At 46.6% G+C, this 16,858-nt stretch overlaps 1 protein-coding gene across 9 annotated transcripts in view; it reads left to right on the forward strand.

Annotated features, from left to right (window-relative positions):
- The window catches only part of MTHFD1L (methylenetetrahydrofolate dehydrogenase (NADP+ dependent) 1 like), a 286,291-nt gene that overhangs the window by 90,269 nt on the left and 179,164 nt on the right, over positions 1 to 16,858 (forward strand). For all 9 annotated transcript variants that reach the window (XR_003999635.1, XM_030556574.1, XM_030556572.1 and 6 more), the window contains 2 exons: positions 621 to 761; positions 14,222 to 14,290. Coding sequence is in view for 8 of the 9 variants with exons in the window: in XM_030556574.1 (XP_030412434.1) it covers positions 621 to 761; positions 14,222 to 14,290 (210 nt within the window). In the remaining variant the exon portion in view is untranslated. The remainder of the gene's footprint in view (positions 1 to 620; positions 762 to 14,221; positions 14,291 to 16,858) is intronic.

Here is a 16,858-nt window from a genome sequence, read left to right on the forward strand (position 1 = left end):
AAAATGTAATATGAATATATTTTCATGAAATACAGAGGATTTTTTAAATATACAAATTCCTACGGTGACCAGATGTCCCAATTTTATAGAGACAGTCCCGATTTTTAGGTCTTTTTCTTATATAGAGTCCTGTTACCCCCCCACCCCGTCCTGATTTTTCACACTTGCTGTCTAGTCACCCTACAAATTCCTGACCAGTATTATAAACCCAAATATAAAGATATTTGTGCTAATGCATGTGATGTGGAAAATGAAACTGACCAGTGTAGTTTCACTGACTACACAAGGTCCTGTTCTGTCAGTGGTTCAACAACTTGAACTCCCATTAAAGAAAATAGCAATTGAGGGGTTCAGTCCAGCAAGGTGCTGAGTCCCCAAATGAGTGAAATGCCAAATTCAAAACAAAAAACCCTCCAAAATCTTATTTTAAACATCTAATTTCCAATTCACTGTTAGTTATTTCAGTTTGAATAATCTTAGGTGTTGTTAATAAGTGTTAAGAACTTTTTAAATTTCACTGACAAGGTAATAATCACACTGTATTTGTTTTAATTTTGCTCTGAAAGTATCCTCTTGCCAGTGTCTGATGTGATTTACTACTCTTGCTTTTATCTTTGTAGGCTCAGTTTGACATTGCTGTTGCAAGTGAAATCATGGCAATCTTAGCACTGACCACCAGCCTGGCGGATATGAAAGAGAGACTGGGAAAAATGGTGGTGGCTAATGACAAAAATGGACAGCCAGTGACAGCTGAGGATTTGGTATGTACAGTATAAAAGCCCCTGTGAATAACTCCTGACTCTCTTGCTTTGCCTGCTGAATCAGCAAAATGGCAACTGTGCACTATGTCTTTTTAGTTTTGTTTTTAACAATGCATGTAGGGCTTTGATCCCAAATCTGGCCACAGTCGGAACAGGATGTAAAACTTACCTTTGTCCAAGCCTTCTGGTAACTTCTGCTTCTGAAACCACTTGTCACATAAGCTACTTAGGTAGGGTTCCACATCTCTAAGGCAAGCTAATTAGATGCTGCAGAAAATCAAGGAGCTTCTTTTCAGGTAGTAATGTTTGCTATTGTTCTTATATAATATTCTCAAATATTACAGTGGGACTGCATGATGAATGCTTGCAGCAGTAATCTTAAAAAAAAAAAAAAAAAAGTTAATTTAGGTTAGTGATAATGCTTGTGAAGGGTTAACTTTACACATCTGTAAGGTGTATTTTTTAAGGACACACATTGGTTATTCTTATTCAAGTATCCATCCAGCAGTCCGGGTTGTCTGCTAAATTGCCCCTTCCCGCTTTCAGCTGTGAAAGAATCTTATACGCATTTTTCTTGGCACCAAATTCTAACCCTATAAATAGCCAGAATATTGTTGTCAGCAGCCAGCATTCAGCCTAGTATCCCTTTAGCTGTACAAATCCTCCCTCTTTTCTCTTCTTCAGCCTGTGGGATCCTGAGTGGATAATAGCAGTCAGCAGATTTTTATGAGCAAGCAGTACATCCTGGTCTCAGGAGCAGTGGCAGCTTCCTAAAAGTGGGAGGCCACCAGCACCAGAACCGTGGCCCTTCCCCCCAGAGGCACCGCCCCTTCCTCCCAAGGCACTGCTCCCACACTGCCCCTTCCCCCAGGGTCCCATTCCCCGCTTGCTCCTCTCCACCCTTTCCCCCATTGCTCAGTTTAGCATTTAGCTGCTAAAACTCTTAAGTCTGTGCAATTTAAACTGTGATTTTTTTTAAAAAGCTTGTAATTTGGCCAGATGTGGACATTTTTCACAGAGACAGCAAAAGGCACAACCTTGACACACAGGTCAATCCGCTTGCCAAATTTCAAGTGCCTGCCCCAAAGCCTTGGGACGTTAGAGCTTTTCAAAGAGAAGGTCACCCAAATTTTTTAACATCAGCAAAATATCATATTTTTCAATAGCTTCATTCTCAAAAATGACTGAACTGTTCTGGCTTAAATTTTGCTAAATAAATAAAATAGATTTCAGCCTCAGGCAGACATCCAGCATGGAAAATTTCTGCCTGAACAGGTAAAATTTTCCAAAAGGGGTTTTTATAATGGGCGACTTTAATAATAGGCAACACTACCAGCCACGCCTAGAATTTGTATAGATAAACCAAATTCCATGAATTTTTTGCCAAAATTTATTTTTATACATTAAAATGATATCTTGACAAAGTTCATTATTTAATTTATGTTAATTGAAACCGTTAATCCTCTGTCTCTTTCATTTGTTTCTGGATGTGAATAATGTTTAATACATTGTACAAAAATGCAATTGCTCTTAATTTCATCCTTCTATGCCACATATTTATGATGATACAATAATAAAACCTAAAATATACATTGGCAGATGGAAACCAGATGCAGAGGGGATTGGGAAGCAAGAGAGAAGTAGAGAGAAATTAAATATTTTGTGAATTGAGGAGACAGCTTCCACAAGTGTAATGAATTAAATATCTAGCATGTGTAATGGAACATAAAGAATTATTTGCCAAAATGTGAGGTTAATTGTACAATATTCAAAAGGCTGAATTGCTTTTTGGCTGCTATACTGTAGTAGAAATTTGATGGACAGGTGCCATATCTTCATGTCAAATTAAATGGGTATGCCCTAGTTTAGTATTTCAGCAGCCATGAATAATATTAAATAACTATGTGGCTATTTTTTTAGTAAAAGAAGCTTCTCAGGTTATTATGCAAGGGTTTTTTTAACAATTATTAAAATCTATTAGATTTTACAGTATCGTTTTTATTTTATAAATACTTTATAGCCCAAATATTTTTTCTGCAAACTTAGGCCCCAGTCCATCAAATACTTATGTGCTTAACTTTAGGCACAAACAGGTCTTGGTGAAGTCAGTGGGACTACTCAGCTACAACTATTGACAGTCAACTTTTTTGAATTTAATAAACTGTTTACCGTACTAAAACTTCAGAAAAATATATCTCACAATTAGTTTTATGATGACTGGAACAAAGAAAAGTCAGTTACCCAATTTCCTACTAGGGAACCTTCTGTTGTTCTCCGAGCCCTATGGTCAATGTTCTTGAAATGTCTTTAAAATCTGTAGGTCATCTTTCTCGTTTTCTAGTGGGCTTCATGCAGTCCAACCTCCTTTCTAAAGCCAGTTCTTCTCAACTGAGGGTGCTTTGGATAAAGCTCTCATGCACTTTGTAGTAGGTATTATCTGAGAGGAGCACAACTGCCTCAGTGTCTCACAAATGGAGATTTGGGATACATTTTTCAAAAGCACCTAATTCCTTTTTTCAAAAGAGACATAGGCACTTGAAGACTAAAACTCCTAGGTGTCTACGTCATTTTTGAAACTCAAGTATCAGAGGGTAGCCGTGTTAGTCTGGATCTGTAAAAGCAGCAAAGAATCCTGCATCTGAGGAAGTGAGTATTCACCCACGAAAGCTCATGCTCCAAAACCTCTGTTAGTCTATAAGGTGCCACAGGATTCTTTGCTGATTTTTGAAACTGGGACTTAAGATTCTAAGTCACTTAAGTGCTTTTGTAAAATTTTCCCCATGACGTCTAATGTAGCTGGAACCTGATCCGTGAATGACTTTGAAGATTAGGCCCAAGACTTCAAATTGGCTTTGGAAGTGGACTGGGAGCTGATGGAGAAATTACAGTTCAGCTCTGAGGTACTCATGGGAGTCTAGTCCATGGAGAAGATGGGCAGACACATTATGTACCAGCTAGAGGCTTTACATTATCATCACATTCAGCTTCAGACACAGAAATCGAGTCCAGAGTTAACAAATGCATGGATCTCTGAGATCAGATTCTTGTCTGGGAGGAAGAGATTAAATTTTCCAACAAATTGGGAGGTGTAAACTGGTGATTGTTTAATTTAGTAGCACTGTTAAGTCATCTAAACTCAGTAAAACAAACTCCAGGCTTTGAACTACCTTGAAACATATTGTCAGTGGGAGTGTAGGGAGTGGTGCTTCTTGGTTAGATCTCCAAAGCATTTGAATATAAATATTTTGCCATTGTTGCTCTGAAGATATCAATGTTTCTTTCTTTCTTTTTGGCCTGGGATAATGATTCAGGTTAAATCAATATGGTTTCATTACCTATGAAAGTGGCAAACAATGTGTGATGGCATAAAGAATTGCTTCATGAGGAACAAAATTTTGCCTTTGTATTAAAGTCCTTACCTTCATTTTTTGGCACTGTTTTTACTATTGGAATGTACTGCCTGCCATGTATATCTTGCACTACTTTTCACTAGGTAGAATCTGAAATGCTCAGCTGTGTGTTATAGTCCCTATGCTTCTAACAGGTAATGTTAGTTCAAACGTAGGGGATTGTGCTTTTGGAAGGGGACAATCAGAATTCTACCCCCACCTGCCACTGTAGTGTTCTGAGTGGCCATATTGTGCAGTGTAGGCAAAAGAATAAGCTTTTATGTTCATTACCTTAAAATGCAAACACTGTTTTAAAGTCATTTCTTTAAAATGTGTGCTTGTTAAACTAGGAAGAACAATGTTTGATATATTCTGTATTTGATTTCTAATTGCACAAGTCAGTAAACCTGAGATTTAATGGAGAAATTGCTAAAAATGAGAAATGTTTAGTTTAATTTTAAATTGTTAGGTATTAGGGTGCGGAATTCAGTGCTTCAGGTTTTGTTTGGTAAATGCTTCAGGTTTTGGAAATGAGTCAGATGGTATCCTTACACAGCAAGTAAAGTCATGTTGAACAGATGAAAAATTTAATATCCTTAAAAAAAAAAAATCTATACTTTATAAAGATTTTTTTTAAATGACAGGATATAGGGAATCAAAAGCAACAGCATCATCAGTCATTTTTACTGAGTAGCTTGGGGGCAATAAAGAGGAAAAATAGCATATAAATAAAGTATAGAAGTAAAAATGAAGGTTTATAAACTTTCAGAATATAGCATATGGTACACTAGTTGATTCATAGACTCTAGGACTGGAAGGGATCTCGAGAGGTCATCGAGTCCAGTCCTCTGCCCTCATGGCAGGACCAAATACTGTCTAGACCATCCTGGATAGACAATTATCTAACCTACTCTTAAATCTCTCCAGAGATGGAGATTCCACAACCTCCTTAGGCAAGTTATTCCAGTGTTTAACCACCCTGACAGTTAGGAACTTTTTTCTAATATCCAACCTAAATCTCCCTTGCTGCAGTTTAAGCCCATTGCTTCTTGTTCTGTCATTAGAGGCTAAGGTGAACAAGTTTTCTCCCTCCTCCTGATGACACCCTTTTAGATACCTGAAAACTGCTATCATGTCTCCTCTCAATCTTCTCTTTTCCAGACTAAACAAACCCAATTCTTTCAGCCTTCCTTCATAGGTCATGTTCTCAAGACCTTTAATCATTCTTGTTGCTCTTCTCTGGACTCTCTCCAATTTCTCCACATCTTTCTTAAAATGTGATGCCCAGAACTGGACACAATACTCCAGTTGAGGCCTAACAAGTGCAGAGTAGAGCGGAAGAATGACTTCTCATGTCTTGCTCACAACACACCTGTTAATGCGTCCCAGAATCACGTTTTCTTTTTTTTGCAACAGTATCACACTGTTGATTCATATTTAGCTTGTGGTCCACTATAACCCCTAGATACCTTTCTGCCGTACTCCTTCCTAGACAGTCTCTTCCCATTCTGTATATGTGAAACTGATTGTTCCTTCCTAAGTGGAGCATTTTGCATTTGTCTTTATTAAACTTCATCCGGTTTACCTCAAACAATTTCTCCAATTTGTCCAGATCATTTTCAATTATGACCCTGTCCTCCAAAGCAGTTGCAATCCCTCCCAGTTTGGTATCATCTGCAAACTTAATAAGCATACTTTCTATGCCAACATCTAAGTCGTTGATGAAGATATTGAACAGAGCCGGTCCCAAAACGGACCCCTGCGGAACCCCACTTGTTATACCTTTCCAGCAGAATTGGGAACCATTAACAAATACTCTCTGAGTACAGTTATCCAGCCAGTTATGCACCCACCTTATAGTAGCCCCATCTAAATTGTATTTGCCTAGTTTATAGATAAGAATATTATGTGAGACCGTATTAAATGCCTTACTAAAGTCTAGGTATACCACATCCACCGCTTCTCCCTTATCCACAAGACTCGTTATACTATCAAGGAAAGCTGTCAGATCGGTTTGACACTATTTGTTCTTTACAAATCCATGCTGGCTATTCCCTATCATCTTACTACCTTCCAAGTGTTTGCAGATGATTTACTTAATTACTTGCTCCATTATCTTCCCTGGCACAGAAGTTAAACTAACTGGTCTGTAGTTTCCTGGGGTTTTTTTATTTCCCTTTTTATAGATGGGCGCTATATTTGCCCTTTTCCAGTCTTCTGGAATCTCTCCCGTCTCCCATGATTTTCCAAAGATAATAGCTAGAGGCTCAGATACCTCCTCTGTTAGCTCCTTGAGTATTCTAGGATGCATTTCATCCGACCCTGGTGACTTGCAGCATCTAACTTTTCCAAATGATTTTTTACTTGTTCTTTTTTTATTTTATCTTCTAAACCTACCCCCTTCCCATAAGCGTTCACTATGTTAGGCATTCCTTCAGACTTCTCAGTGAAGACCGAAACAAAGAAGTCATTAAGCATCTCTGCCATTTCCAAGTTTCCTGTTAACTGTTTCCCCCTCCTCACTGAGCAATGGGCCTACGCTGTCCTTGATCTTCCTCTTGCTTCTAATGTATTGATAAAAAGTCTTCTTGTTTCCCTTTATTCCCATAGCTAGTTTGAGCTCATTTTGTGCCTTTGATTGAGTACTTTGATTGAGTACTTAACTTGATGCTGACTTTTCAATGGCATTGTTAGTCAGAGATGGAATGGCACCTTCTCTCTTTATGCGAGAAATGATAGACCCATATCTATTTTGGTAAACATTGGAATTTTGCTGTTCTTCTTCGAGTGATTGCTCACATCCATTCCAGTTAGGTGTGCGCGCCGCGCGTGCACGTTCGTCGGAAACTTTTTACCCTAGCAACTCCAGTGGGCCGGCAGGTCGCCCCCTGGAGTGGCGCCGCCATGGCGCCCAATATATATCCCTGCCGGCCCGCCCGCTCCTCAGTTCCTTCTTACCGCCGTGTCGGTCGTTGGAACTGTGGAGCGCGGCATAGCTGTCCTCCACGTCCCTAGCTCTCCTAGTTATCTATCGTTATCTATCGTTATCTCTAGTTTCATTATAGTTGTTAATTAGTTTGTTAAGTTGATAGTTAAGTTAATTAGTTATAAAGTACTTCTATCGCCGGGGGCTTAGCCCTTCCCGGCACCCGGCACCGGGCTCATGCCTGGTTCGCCGGGCTTCAAGCAGTGTGCGGCCTGCAAGAAGCCTATGCCTACCAGCGATCCCCACGAAGCGTGCCTGAAGTGCCTCGGGGAATCGCACAGATCCGACAAGTGCCGCATCTGTAAGGCCTTTAGGCCGAGGACAAAGAAGGAGAGGGATCAAAGGCTCCGAACTCTCCTAATGGAGGCGGCACTTGACCCGACGGCTTCGCAGGCCGTGGTATCGGCACCGGCACCGGATCGCTCCGGCACCGAGAAGACTCCTCGGCACCGACCCTCTCCGGCACTGGAGCCAGAGCCAAGGCCGTCGAAGTCTAATACTCCGGCCAGGCAGACCCGGCTAGAGCGCCCGGCCTCGACATCGGCCGCGGCGCCGCCGGCACCGTCAGCACCGTTGACTCCGGGCCCGGCGGGTCCGTTGAGTCCGGTGCCGCCGAGCTCCCCCATGAGATCTGGGGTTGAGATAGTGGTCCCGTCCACACCGGAGACCTTCGCCTCGGCTCGGGACCTTATTGCCCTGACGGAGCCTACTCGGCTGCCACCCCCCGGTACCTCCGGTGCGGGTCGTGTCCAGAGGCAAGCCCATGATGTCGGCACCGCCCAGAGACAGTCGTTCCCGATCCAGGTCCCGACGTCTTGGGCGCTCCAGATCCCGACGCCGCTCGCAGTCCCGGCACCGCTCCCCTCAGCGGTACCGGTCGCACTCGCGGCACCGGTCGGCATCGAGAAGGTCGCGGTCAGGCTCCAGTCGACACCGGCACCGCGACTCCAGGAGCAGGTCCCAACGCTACTCGCCGCACCGGTCGACCTCCCGGCACCGAGCTGGTGGCAGGTCCCGGTCCCGGTCTCGCTCGACCTCCCGGCACCGAGCTGGTGGCAGGTCCCGGTCGACCTCCCGGCACCGAGCTGGTAGCAGGTCCCGGCACCGAAGCGGCGCCCGGCACCGAAGCGGCGCCCGGCACCGATCAGGATCACGGCACCGATCAGGATCACGGCACCGTGACAGATCCCGGTCCCGGTCCCGATCCCGGCACCGGTATGACTCCCGGTACCGGTCCCCGGCACCGAGACGATCCTCCGTGCCGACCCGCGCAGACCCGTACCATCCAGGGTCGGCCCCACCGTGGCCCTCGAGACAGCCGTCCGTATCCTCCCAGACGGACAGCGGCTATGCGCTGGGCACCGACCGGCAGGCGGCGCTGTTTGGTGATCCGCCGCTGCAGGACCAAGGCCCACAACAGTGGGGATTCTGGACACCCTGGGCATACCATCAGGCCCAGGGCCCCCAGCAGCTCCCTCCTAGGCCGGCGACTGCGGAGCGTAGGGCCCCGGAAGCCTCGTTGTCTCGCCCCCCTCCCTCCCCGGAAGGGGAGGAAGGGTCCAAGCAGCAGGACTCCGCTGTGGCTCCGGAGGCAGAGGCGAGGGCTGAGGAAGACCCTCAGTTAGACACTCTCGGGCCGGGGGTCTCATCATCCTCCTCCCCGGATGAGGCGGTGGCGGGTACCTCCTCCAACAGTCCCCCCCCGCTGGATCTCAGGGCGCACCAAGACCTCCTCAGGCGATTGGCTCAAAATCTGAGTCTGCAGGCGGAGGAGGTCTCGGAGATAGAGGATCCAATTGTAACCATCATCTCCTCTGATGCTCCCACCAGGGTCGCCCTGCCCTTTATACGAACCATCCAGGCCAACGCCAACACCATCTGGCAGTCTCCGGCCTCCATCCCTCCGACAGCAAAAGGCGTCGAGAGGAAGTACATGGCCCCTTCCAGGGGATACGAATATCTCCATGTACACCCGACCCCGTGTTCACTGGTGGTTCAATCGGTGAACGATAGGGAGCGTCATGGCCAGGAGGCTCCGGCCCCCAAATCAAGAGAGGCCAGGCGGATGGACCTCCTTGGCCGTAAGGTGTATTCGGCTGGGGCGCTGCAGCTCAGGGTCTCCAACCAGCAGGCCCTGCTGAGCAGATATGCCTTTGATTCCTGGGTGGCAGTGGACAAATTTAAGGAGCTGTTGCCACAGGATGCTCGCCAAGAGTTTACGGCCATCTTGGACGAAGGCAAGAAGGTCGCACGCACGGCCTTGCAAGCCTCCTTGGACGCTGCGGACTCGGCTGCCCGTACCCTTGCGTCAGGTGTTACGATGCGTCGCATCTCCTGGCTGCAGGTTTCCGGCCTTCCGCCGGAGCTCCAGCATACCATACAGGACCTTCCTTTCGAAGGCCAGGGCCTATTTTCTGACAAAACAGACCCCAGACTCAAGAGTCTGAAAGATAACCGAGTCGTTATGCGGTCCCTCGGGATGCACACTCCCGTGACGCAGCGTAGACCCTTCCGGCCGCAACAACAACAACAACGCAGGCCGTTTTCCCAGTTCCGCCAGCGGCAGGACCTTTACAGGCGCCGCGGCAGGAACGGGAGGCGCAGGCAGTCGGGGAACCAAGGGGGGCAGAACCAAGGCTCCTCAAAACCCCCGCCTGGTCCTAAACCTTCATTTTGAAGGTGCGCTCGAGGGCGCAGTAACAGTTTCCCCTATGGATCCTTCCCCCCCGTTTTCCAACCGCCTTTCGTTTTTCCTCCCGGCGTGGTCCCAAATAACATCGGACCGCTGGGTCTTAAGCGTGGTGCAGACGGGATACCGCCTGCAGTTTGTTTCGTTTCCTCCTTCCCGCCCTCCTTCCTCGTCCCTCTTCAGGGACCCCTCTCACGAGCAATTCCTTCGGCAGGAGGTGCAGACGCTCCTCAGCAAAGGAGCTATAGAGGCGGTTCCGGAAAACGAGAAAGGCAAGGGGTTTTATTCCCGCTACTTTCTGATCCCCAAGGCCAAGGGGGGCCTCAGGCCTATCCTCGACCTGCGAGAGCTCAACAAATACCTCGTGAAGTTGAAGTTCCGCATGGTATCCCTGGGGACCATTATTCCATCCCTGGATCCGGGAGACTGGTACGCCGCCCTCGACATGCAGGACGCGTATTTCCACATTGCCATTTGGCCGCGCCACAGACGCTTTCTCCGCTTCGTTGTGGGGGCTCTTCATTATCAATTTGCAGTCCTCCCGTTCGGCCTGTCCACGGCCCCGAGGGTGTTTACAAAATGCATGGCAGTTGTCGTGGCGCATCTTCGGCGCAACCGTGTCCACGTGTTCCCTTATCTGGACGATTGGTTGATTCGGGGCACGTCGGAACAGCAGGTGACCAGCCATGTCCGCGTGATCACCGGCATGTTTGCGAGTCTGGGCCTGTTGATAAACACAGACAAGTCCACCCTGAGGCCCTCTCAGAAGGTGGAATTTATCGGGGCCGTCCTGGACGCCACTGTGGGCAGGGCCTCGCTGCCTCTGCAGCGGTTCCAGACCATGGCGGCGATCGTTCAACGCTTGCGGTCAGCCCCGTTGACGTCAGTGAGGACATGTCTAACCCTGTTAGGCCACATGGCGGCGTGCACCTTTGTGACCGACTACGCTCGGCTCCGCATGAGACCTCTCCAGCTGTGGCTTATCAGTCATTACAGGCCGGCAAGGCAACCGTTAGACATGTTACTCACAATCCCCCAGAAGGTCTTAGATTCCCTCGGCTGGTGGTTGGACCAGTCCGTATTGTGTGCGGGTCTTCCCTTTCACCCGTCTCAGCCCTCGGTATCCCTGACAACGGATGCCTCAGATCTAGGCTGGGGGGCCCACCTAGGGACCCTGCGGACGCAGGGCCTGTGGTCTCAGGAGGAGGTGGGGCTACACATCAACATGAGGGAGTTGAGAGCGGTCCGCCTTGCTTGCCAAACGTTTTGTCATCAGCTTCAGGGTCGTTGTGTAGCCGTGTTCACGGACAACACGACGACCATGTATTATATCAACAAGCAGGGCGGCACCAGGTCCTCCTCCCTGTGCCTCGAGGCGATACGACTCTGGGACTTTTGCGTAGCCCACTCCATTCACCTCAGGGCTTCCTTCCTTCCCGGAGTATGGAACACGCTGGCGGATCGATTGAGCAGATCCTTCCTGTCACACGAGTGGTCCCTTCGCCCGGACGTCGCTCTCTCCATTTTCCGGAGGTGGGGTTATCCCCGGGTGGACCTCTTTGCGTCCAAGGGGAACAGGAAGTGCCAAGCGTTCTGCTCCTTTCAGGGCAGGGAGCTGGGGTCGATAGCGGATGCCTTCCTCATCCAGTGGTCGACCCACCTGTACTATGCGTTTCCTCCGTTCCCTCTGGTTCACAAGGTCCTCCTGAAGGTGCGCAGAGACAGGGCTCGTGTGATCATGGTGGCCCCGGCATGGCCCAGACAGCACTGGTACACCATGCTGCTGGACTTGGCCGTAGCCGACCCAGTTCCCCTGCCCCTTCATCCGGACCTGATTACCCAGGACCACGGGTCTCTCTGTCACCCAGACCTGCAGTCGCTGCACCTAGCGGCGTGGCTCCTGCGTGGCTAACTGGTTCCGAGCTGCGCTGCTCCACGCCCGTGAGAGAGGTGCTCTTGAGCAGCAGGAAACCGTCCACAAGAGCCACGTATTCGGCGAAATGGAAACGCTTCTCCTGTTGGTGCGTAGAGAAAAATCTCCGCCCTATGGAAGTTTCGATAACCGAAATCTTAGACTATGTTTGGTCCCTCAAAGAGCAAGGTCTGGCCTTATCGTCGTTGCGAGTCCATCTAGCAGCTATCTCCACCTTTCACCCGGGTGCGGACGGTCGCTCCGTTTTTTCTCACCCGACGGTGTCGAGATTCCTTAAAGGGCTGGAACGGTTATTCCCTAACGTCCGTCCCCCTGCTCCAACCTGGGATCTTAACCTGGTGTTGTCCCGGCTCATGGGGCCCCCCTTTGAGCCGTTAGCTACTTGCTCCCTGCTTTACCTCTCTTGGAAGGCTGCCTTTCTAGTAGCTATCACCTCAGCTAGACGGGTGTCGGAACTCCGAGCCCTTGTGGTAGACCCCCCATACACGGTCTTCCACAAAGACAAGGTGCAGCTTAGACCGCACCCTGCCTTTCTACCCAAGGTGGTCTCAGCCTTCCACGTCAGCCAAGAGATTTTCCTCCCGGTTTTTTTCCCAAAACCTCACTCCTCAGGCAGGGAGCAGCAGCTCCACTCGCTGGATGTCCGTAGAGCTCTCGCGTTCTACATAGAGAGGACCAAACCCTTCCGCAAATCCCCCCAGCTTTTCGTGGCGGTAGCGGACCGTATGAAAGGGCTTCCTATCTCCTCCCAGAGGTTATCCTCGTGGGTTACGTCCTGTATCAGGACCTGTTATGACTTGGCCCATGTCCCTACGGGCCGTGTGACTGCGCATTCTACCAGGGCGCAGGCGTCGTCGCTGGCTTTCCTCGCCCGTGTACCCATCCAGGAAATCTGTCGGGCAGCGACCTGGTCGTCGGTCCACACCTTTGCTTCCCACTACGCCCTGGTACAGCAGTCGAGAGAGGATGCGGCCTTCGGAACTGCAGTGCTCCATGCCGCGACTTCTCACTCCGACCCCACCGCCTAGGTATGGCTTGGGAGTCACCTAACTGGAATGGATGTGAGCAATCACTCGAAGAAGAAAAGACGGTTACTCACCTTTGTAACTGTTGTTCTTCGAGATGTGTTGCTCACATCCATTCCACACCCGCCCTCCTTCCCCACTGTCGGAGTAGCCGGCAAGAAGGAACTGAGGAGCGGGCGGGCCGGCAGGGATATATATTGGGCGCCATGGCGGCGCCACTCCAGGGGGCGACCTGCCGGCCCACTGGAGTTGCTAGGGTAAAAAGTTTCCGACGAACGTGCACGCGCGGCGCGCACACCTAACTGGAATGGATGTGAGCAACACATCTCGAAGAACAACAGTTACAAAGGTGAGTAACCGTCTTTTCTTTGTTTCTGATCCTCAAAATGTAAACAAGACTTTTTTTTAAAGAAACTAATGTGCAATTGAAAATCTATTCAGTATTAATCCATAGACAAGTGACACACACATTATCTCATTACCATTTTCTCATTCCATTTCCGTGTAGTTCATTTTGTGATGACTGTGGATATTTAGACTCTTGTATCAGAGACACTTAGAACATGGCAATATTTAACAAAGAAATCCTAACGTGGCCTCAGTTTTCTTAATTCATATGTACCAGAGGCCAAGTATCGTACATTATTCCTTTCTCTTCTGGAGACCTGAGTTCAAATGTGATGTGTTGCAAATGAAAAATTAACTTGATGCATATTAGTAGTAATAGTAATTATTCCAAAATTGCCTCATAATATATTATTTTTAGGGTTTACATTGCTGGTCCTGTTGGTTCAAATGTAGATTCATTGGCAGAGCTCTTTGAGGAGTTCTGTACAGTTAGTTTGTAGGGATTAAAAATGAGAGGCAATCTCATGGTATCTGTTTACATCCTTATCTCAACCATATGATTATATAGGTCTTACAGAGACTGGCCAGTTCGTTTCTCCACCTTTGTACCTAGAAACCCATGCTGTTGATGTCCATTCTCTCATGAGCGAAGTACATCTTTCATTTCTTTGTGCAGTATTGGCAAGCTTGTTGCCCTTTGCTTTCTTAGTGTTTGTGATGGGCCCACACTTTGGTTCTCTTTCCTCTCCTGTGAGTGACGTTGGGCTGTTTCTCTCTCTGTCTCAGTTCTCTGGAAAAAATATTTCTCTACCATATCTCTCACGGATGTTGTGAGGATAAATCCATTGATGTTTGTGAGGCATTCTGATACTATGGTAATAAAGGCCATGAAGTAACTAAATCTAAATAGATTTCTCTTATAATGATGATGGCATAGTATGACAACGTGTATAGTGAAAAACATTTCCCTTTTATGTGAACGAATTTTCTCTTTAGAACTAAAGTTTCATATTTCAAACTCATTAAACTTAAGCTGTTGGAATGAGTGTAAAATAGGGATTCTTATAATGTGCACTCTCTTGTTTTGTAGGGAGTAACAGGTGCTTTGGCAGTTTTGATGAAGGATGCAATTAAGCCAACACTAATGCAGACTTTAGAGGTGAGTTCAACTTCTGAACCTTTTTAGACGTCTTGTTAGTCCATGTTTTAAGACTCCATATTACTCCTGCCATTCTTCCTGCACTTAACATTTTAGGACTCAGAGCAAATATATATGATTTAACTAATTAACTTCAGCTGTGTTAGTTCCTCGCTTGTATTTGCTTTCCATGAACCTTTTGGTCTCCCTTATGGCTTTGACATGAGTTCCAAGCAAGGAGCAGTGAATTGTCCCAATTACAGTCTGCCTTCCATTTCCATCTTAATGTGATAGGAAGGAAATACCCTGCACTAGGTTTCTGCATGATGCATATGTCAGTTAGTTATACTAATGGCTTGTTGAGTGGGTGGAACCAAGGCTCTTGCTAAATCCTTTCTTCTTGGTTGGGGAACAGTGGAGAGGAAATAGCAGCCTCACAGAGGTTGCTCTCCCCTGGCGCTGCTGTCTGTGATTCTGAATTCTGGAACATGGGAGACCTGGAACGTGGGTGCCTTACACCCACTTACTGCCTTGCATGACCATGCTTGCACCTGCAGTTTGACCCTTTATTGATGTAATGCTTGTAGAGAAAAAACTGAGTTTTGTTGCTTTTGGAAAGAGAATTTAAATTTTTCTTCGGATCAGTATTTTTACCAGAAACTGGACAAGGATTATATTTGTTCAGCCAGAAACAATACAGGGTGACTTCTCACCAATCACAACAAGCCAGCAAGTGAACAATATTCATAAAAAAAAGTTTTGAATAGTTAATATATTTGGGAAAAATTGGAATAGCCACAAAATTCTTTGAAATAAATTAGTAGTTGTGGATTATTCATTCGGCTCTATTACAGACATTTATGTTGAGAAAAATAAATAATGGAGTGTTAGAAACTTAGTTTGTGTCATCCTAGAAAATTCTGTGCCAAATGCAAGTAGCTCTCCGTTTTTTTGTAAATAGATTTTTATTGTTGAAAAACTCAACTCTAAAAATATTTAGACAGTGTTGTGATACACAACTCCCTGTCCGCTCAACATATTGAAATCAACTCCCCAGCTTATAAGAACTTCAGCCCATGAGAATTCAAAACATCATCAATTTTTTGGTTTGAGTTTTTTCTAACGGATCATTGCTTATGGAAGGAATTTGATACAACATGTTTTTCATTTCATCTGAAGAATGTTGTTATATTAAAATAGTTTGTCATGCTGTGCATTTCACTGTAGTTTGCCTTTTGTGAGCTGAATAGGTTTCTCTTGCAAAGGTTTTTCTTTCATGCAGCTGTATAAAGAATGTACGTGTGTTTTGGTGATGTTCAATAACAGAAACCAGAGATCATCCAGAACCAAGAAAAATGCTTCCATGAATTTGGGTACTAAATTGGTATCCAGACTACTGTTAGGTAATAAAGCAAGTCCTTACTCACCTCTCCAGCACCCGAGTTCGTGCGGAGTGGTTATGGGCACACAATTCTATCAGAGACCAGACACCAATGCGTTGATCAACGGGCTCACACTAACCCAAAAGCTTTAGAATAAGTGTGGCCCCTTTATTAGGGGTGAGCATCAATATTTATACACAGAAGTAAACAAAGTGATTAATAAAAGATAATGGTCATGCATAATCAATTAAGATTTTACAGGAAAAGCAAGTTTAACAAGTAAATGCATAGAGATAAAGGCTAATGGCTCCTTGATAAAGGGGGTGTCATGAGTAGTTTGCAGGTCAGTGCTTTGTTCGATAAAGGGTTCAGAAAGGATTATGCAGAGACGGCCAGTCTGGGTGTGTTTTGGCTCCAAAGTTCACCAAAAGTTTAGACCCAACATTCCTCCATTTGTAGCTTTGAGATAACTGTTAATCAAAAAGCTACACCCTATTTCAAGATCTCAAGGGCCGCTTGGCAATTTCAGCCTGGGCCAATTCGAAGAGAGTAAGGCTTTTAGCTGAAGTGGGAAAAGAATAAACTGACTTACATGAGTTTATGAGGGAGGGGACACACTGAATACAGCAACACAGTATTATAAGGACTACTATGGCCCCAACAACACCCACCAAGAGGTTTTTAACCCACCCAAGTCCGGGCAGCCAATTCCATAAGGCTCCCCACCAATCATAAGGTGGCTGGCCAGAGGAGTAGTTTTTAGCCATTTCCCTTAGGTGTTTGGTACGTTGAAAAGTGTCAGAGTAGGTGTCATTTACAAAAACACAGCATTCTTCATTTATGAGGGCGCAAGTTCCTCCCTGGGCTGCTAACATCATATCTAAAGCCATTCTGTTTTGCAAAGCTAACTGGCGCAGCTGGGACATTTCCCCGGCCTGATTTTCAAATAGGGTTGCAGTTTCATTGGTCAAAGATTCTAATAGTCCCTGTAGACGGATGATAGCACCCTTCAAGCTAGTGTGACCAGCCCACCGCTGCCAGGACAAACCATCACGGAGATTAATATCTCTGTCAGTTTCACGGATGTTACGAACGTGGGGAAAATGAGGGGGAGTGAGGGAGATGCGAGAAGGCGGTGCAAGCCATGCCAAATAACATGACCCTGCCCAATCAGGGGAGAGAAAATAATAAGCCTTGGGCCCGCACA

The sequence above is a fragment of the Gopherus evgoodei genome, chromosome 3 (genome assembly GCF_007399415.2).
Source record: "Gopherus evgoodei ecotype Sinaloan lineage chromosome 3, rGopEvg1_v1.p, whole genome shotgun sequence".
Taxonomy (NCBI): Eukaryota; Metazoa; Chordata; order Testudines; family Testudinidae; genus Gopherus; species Gopherus evgoodei.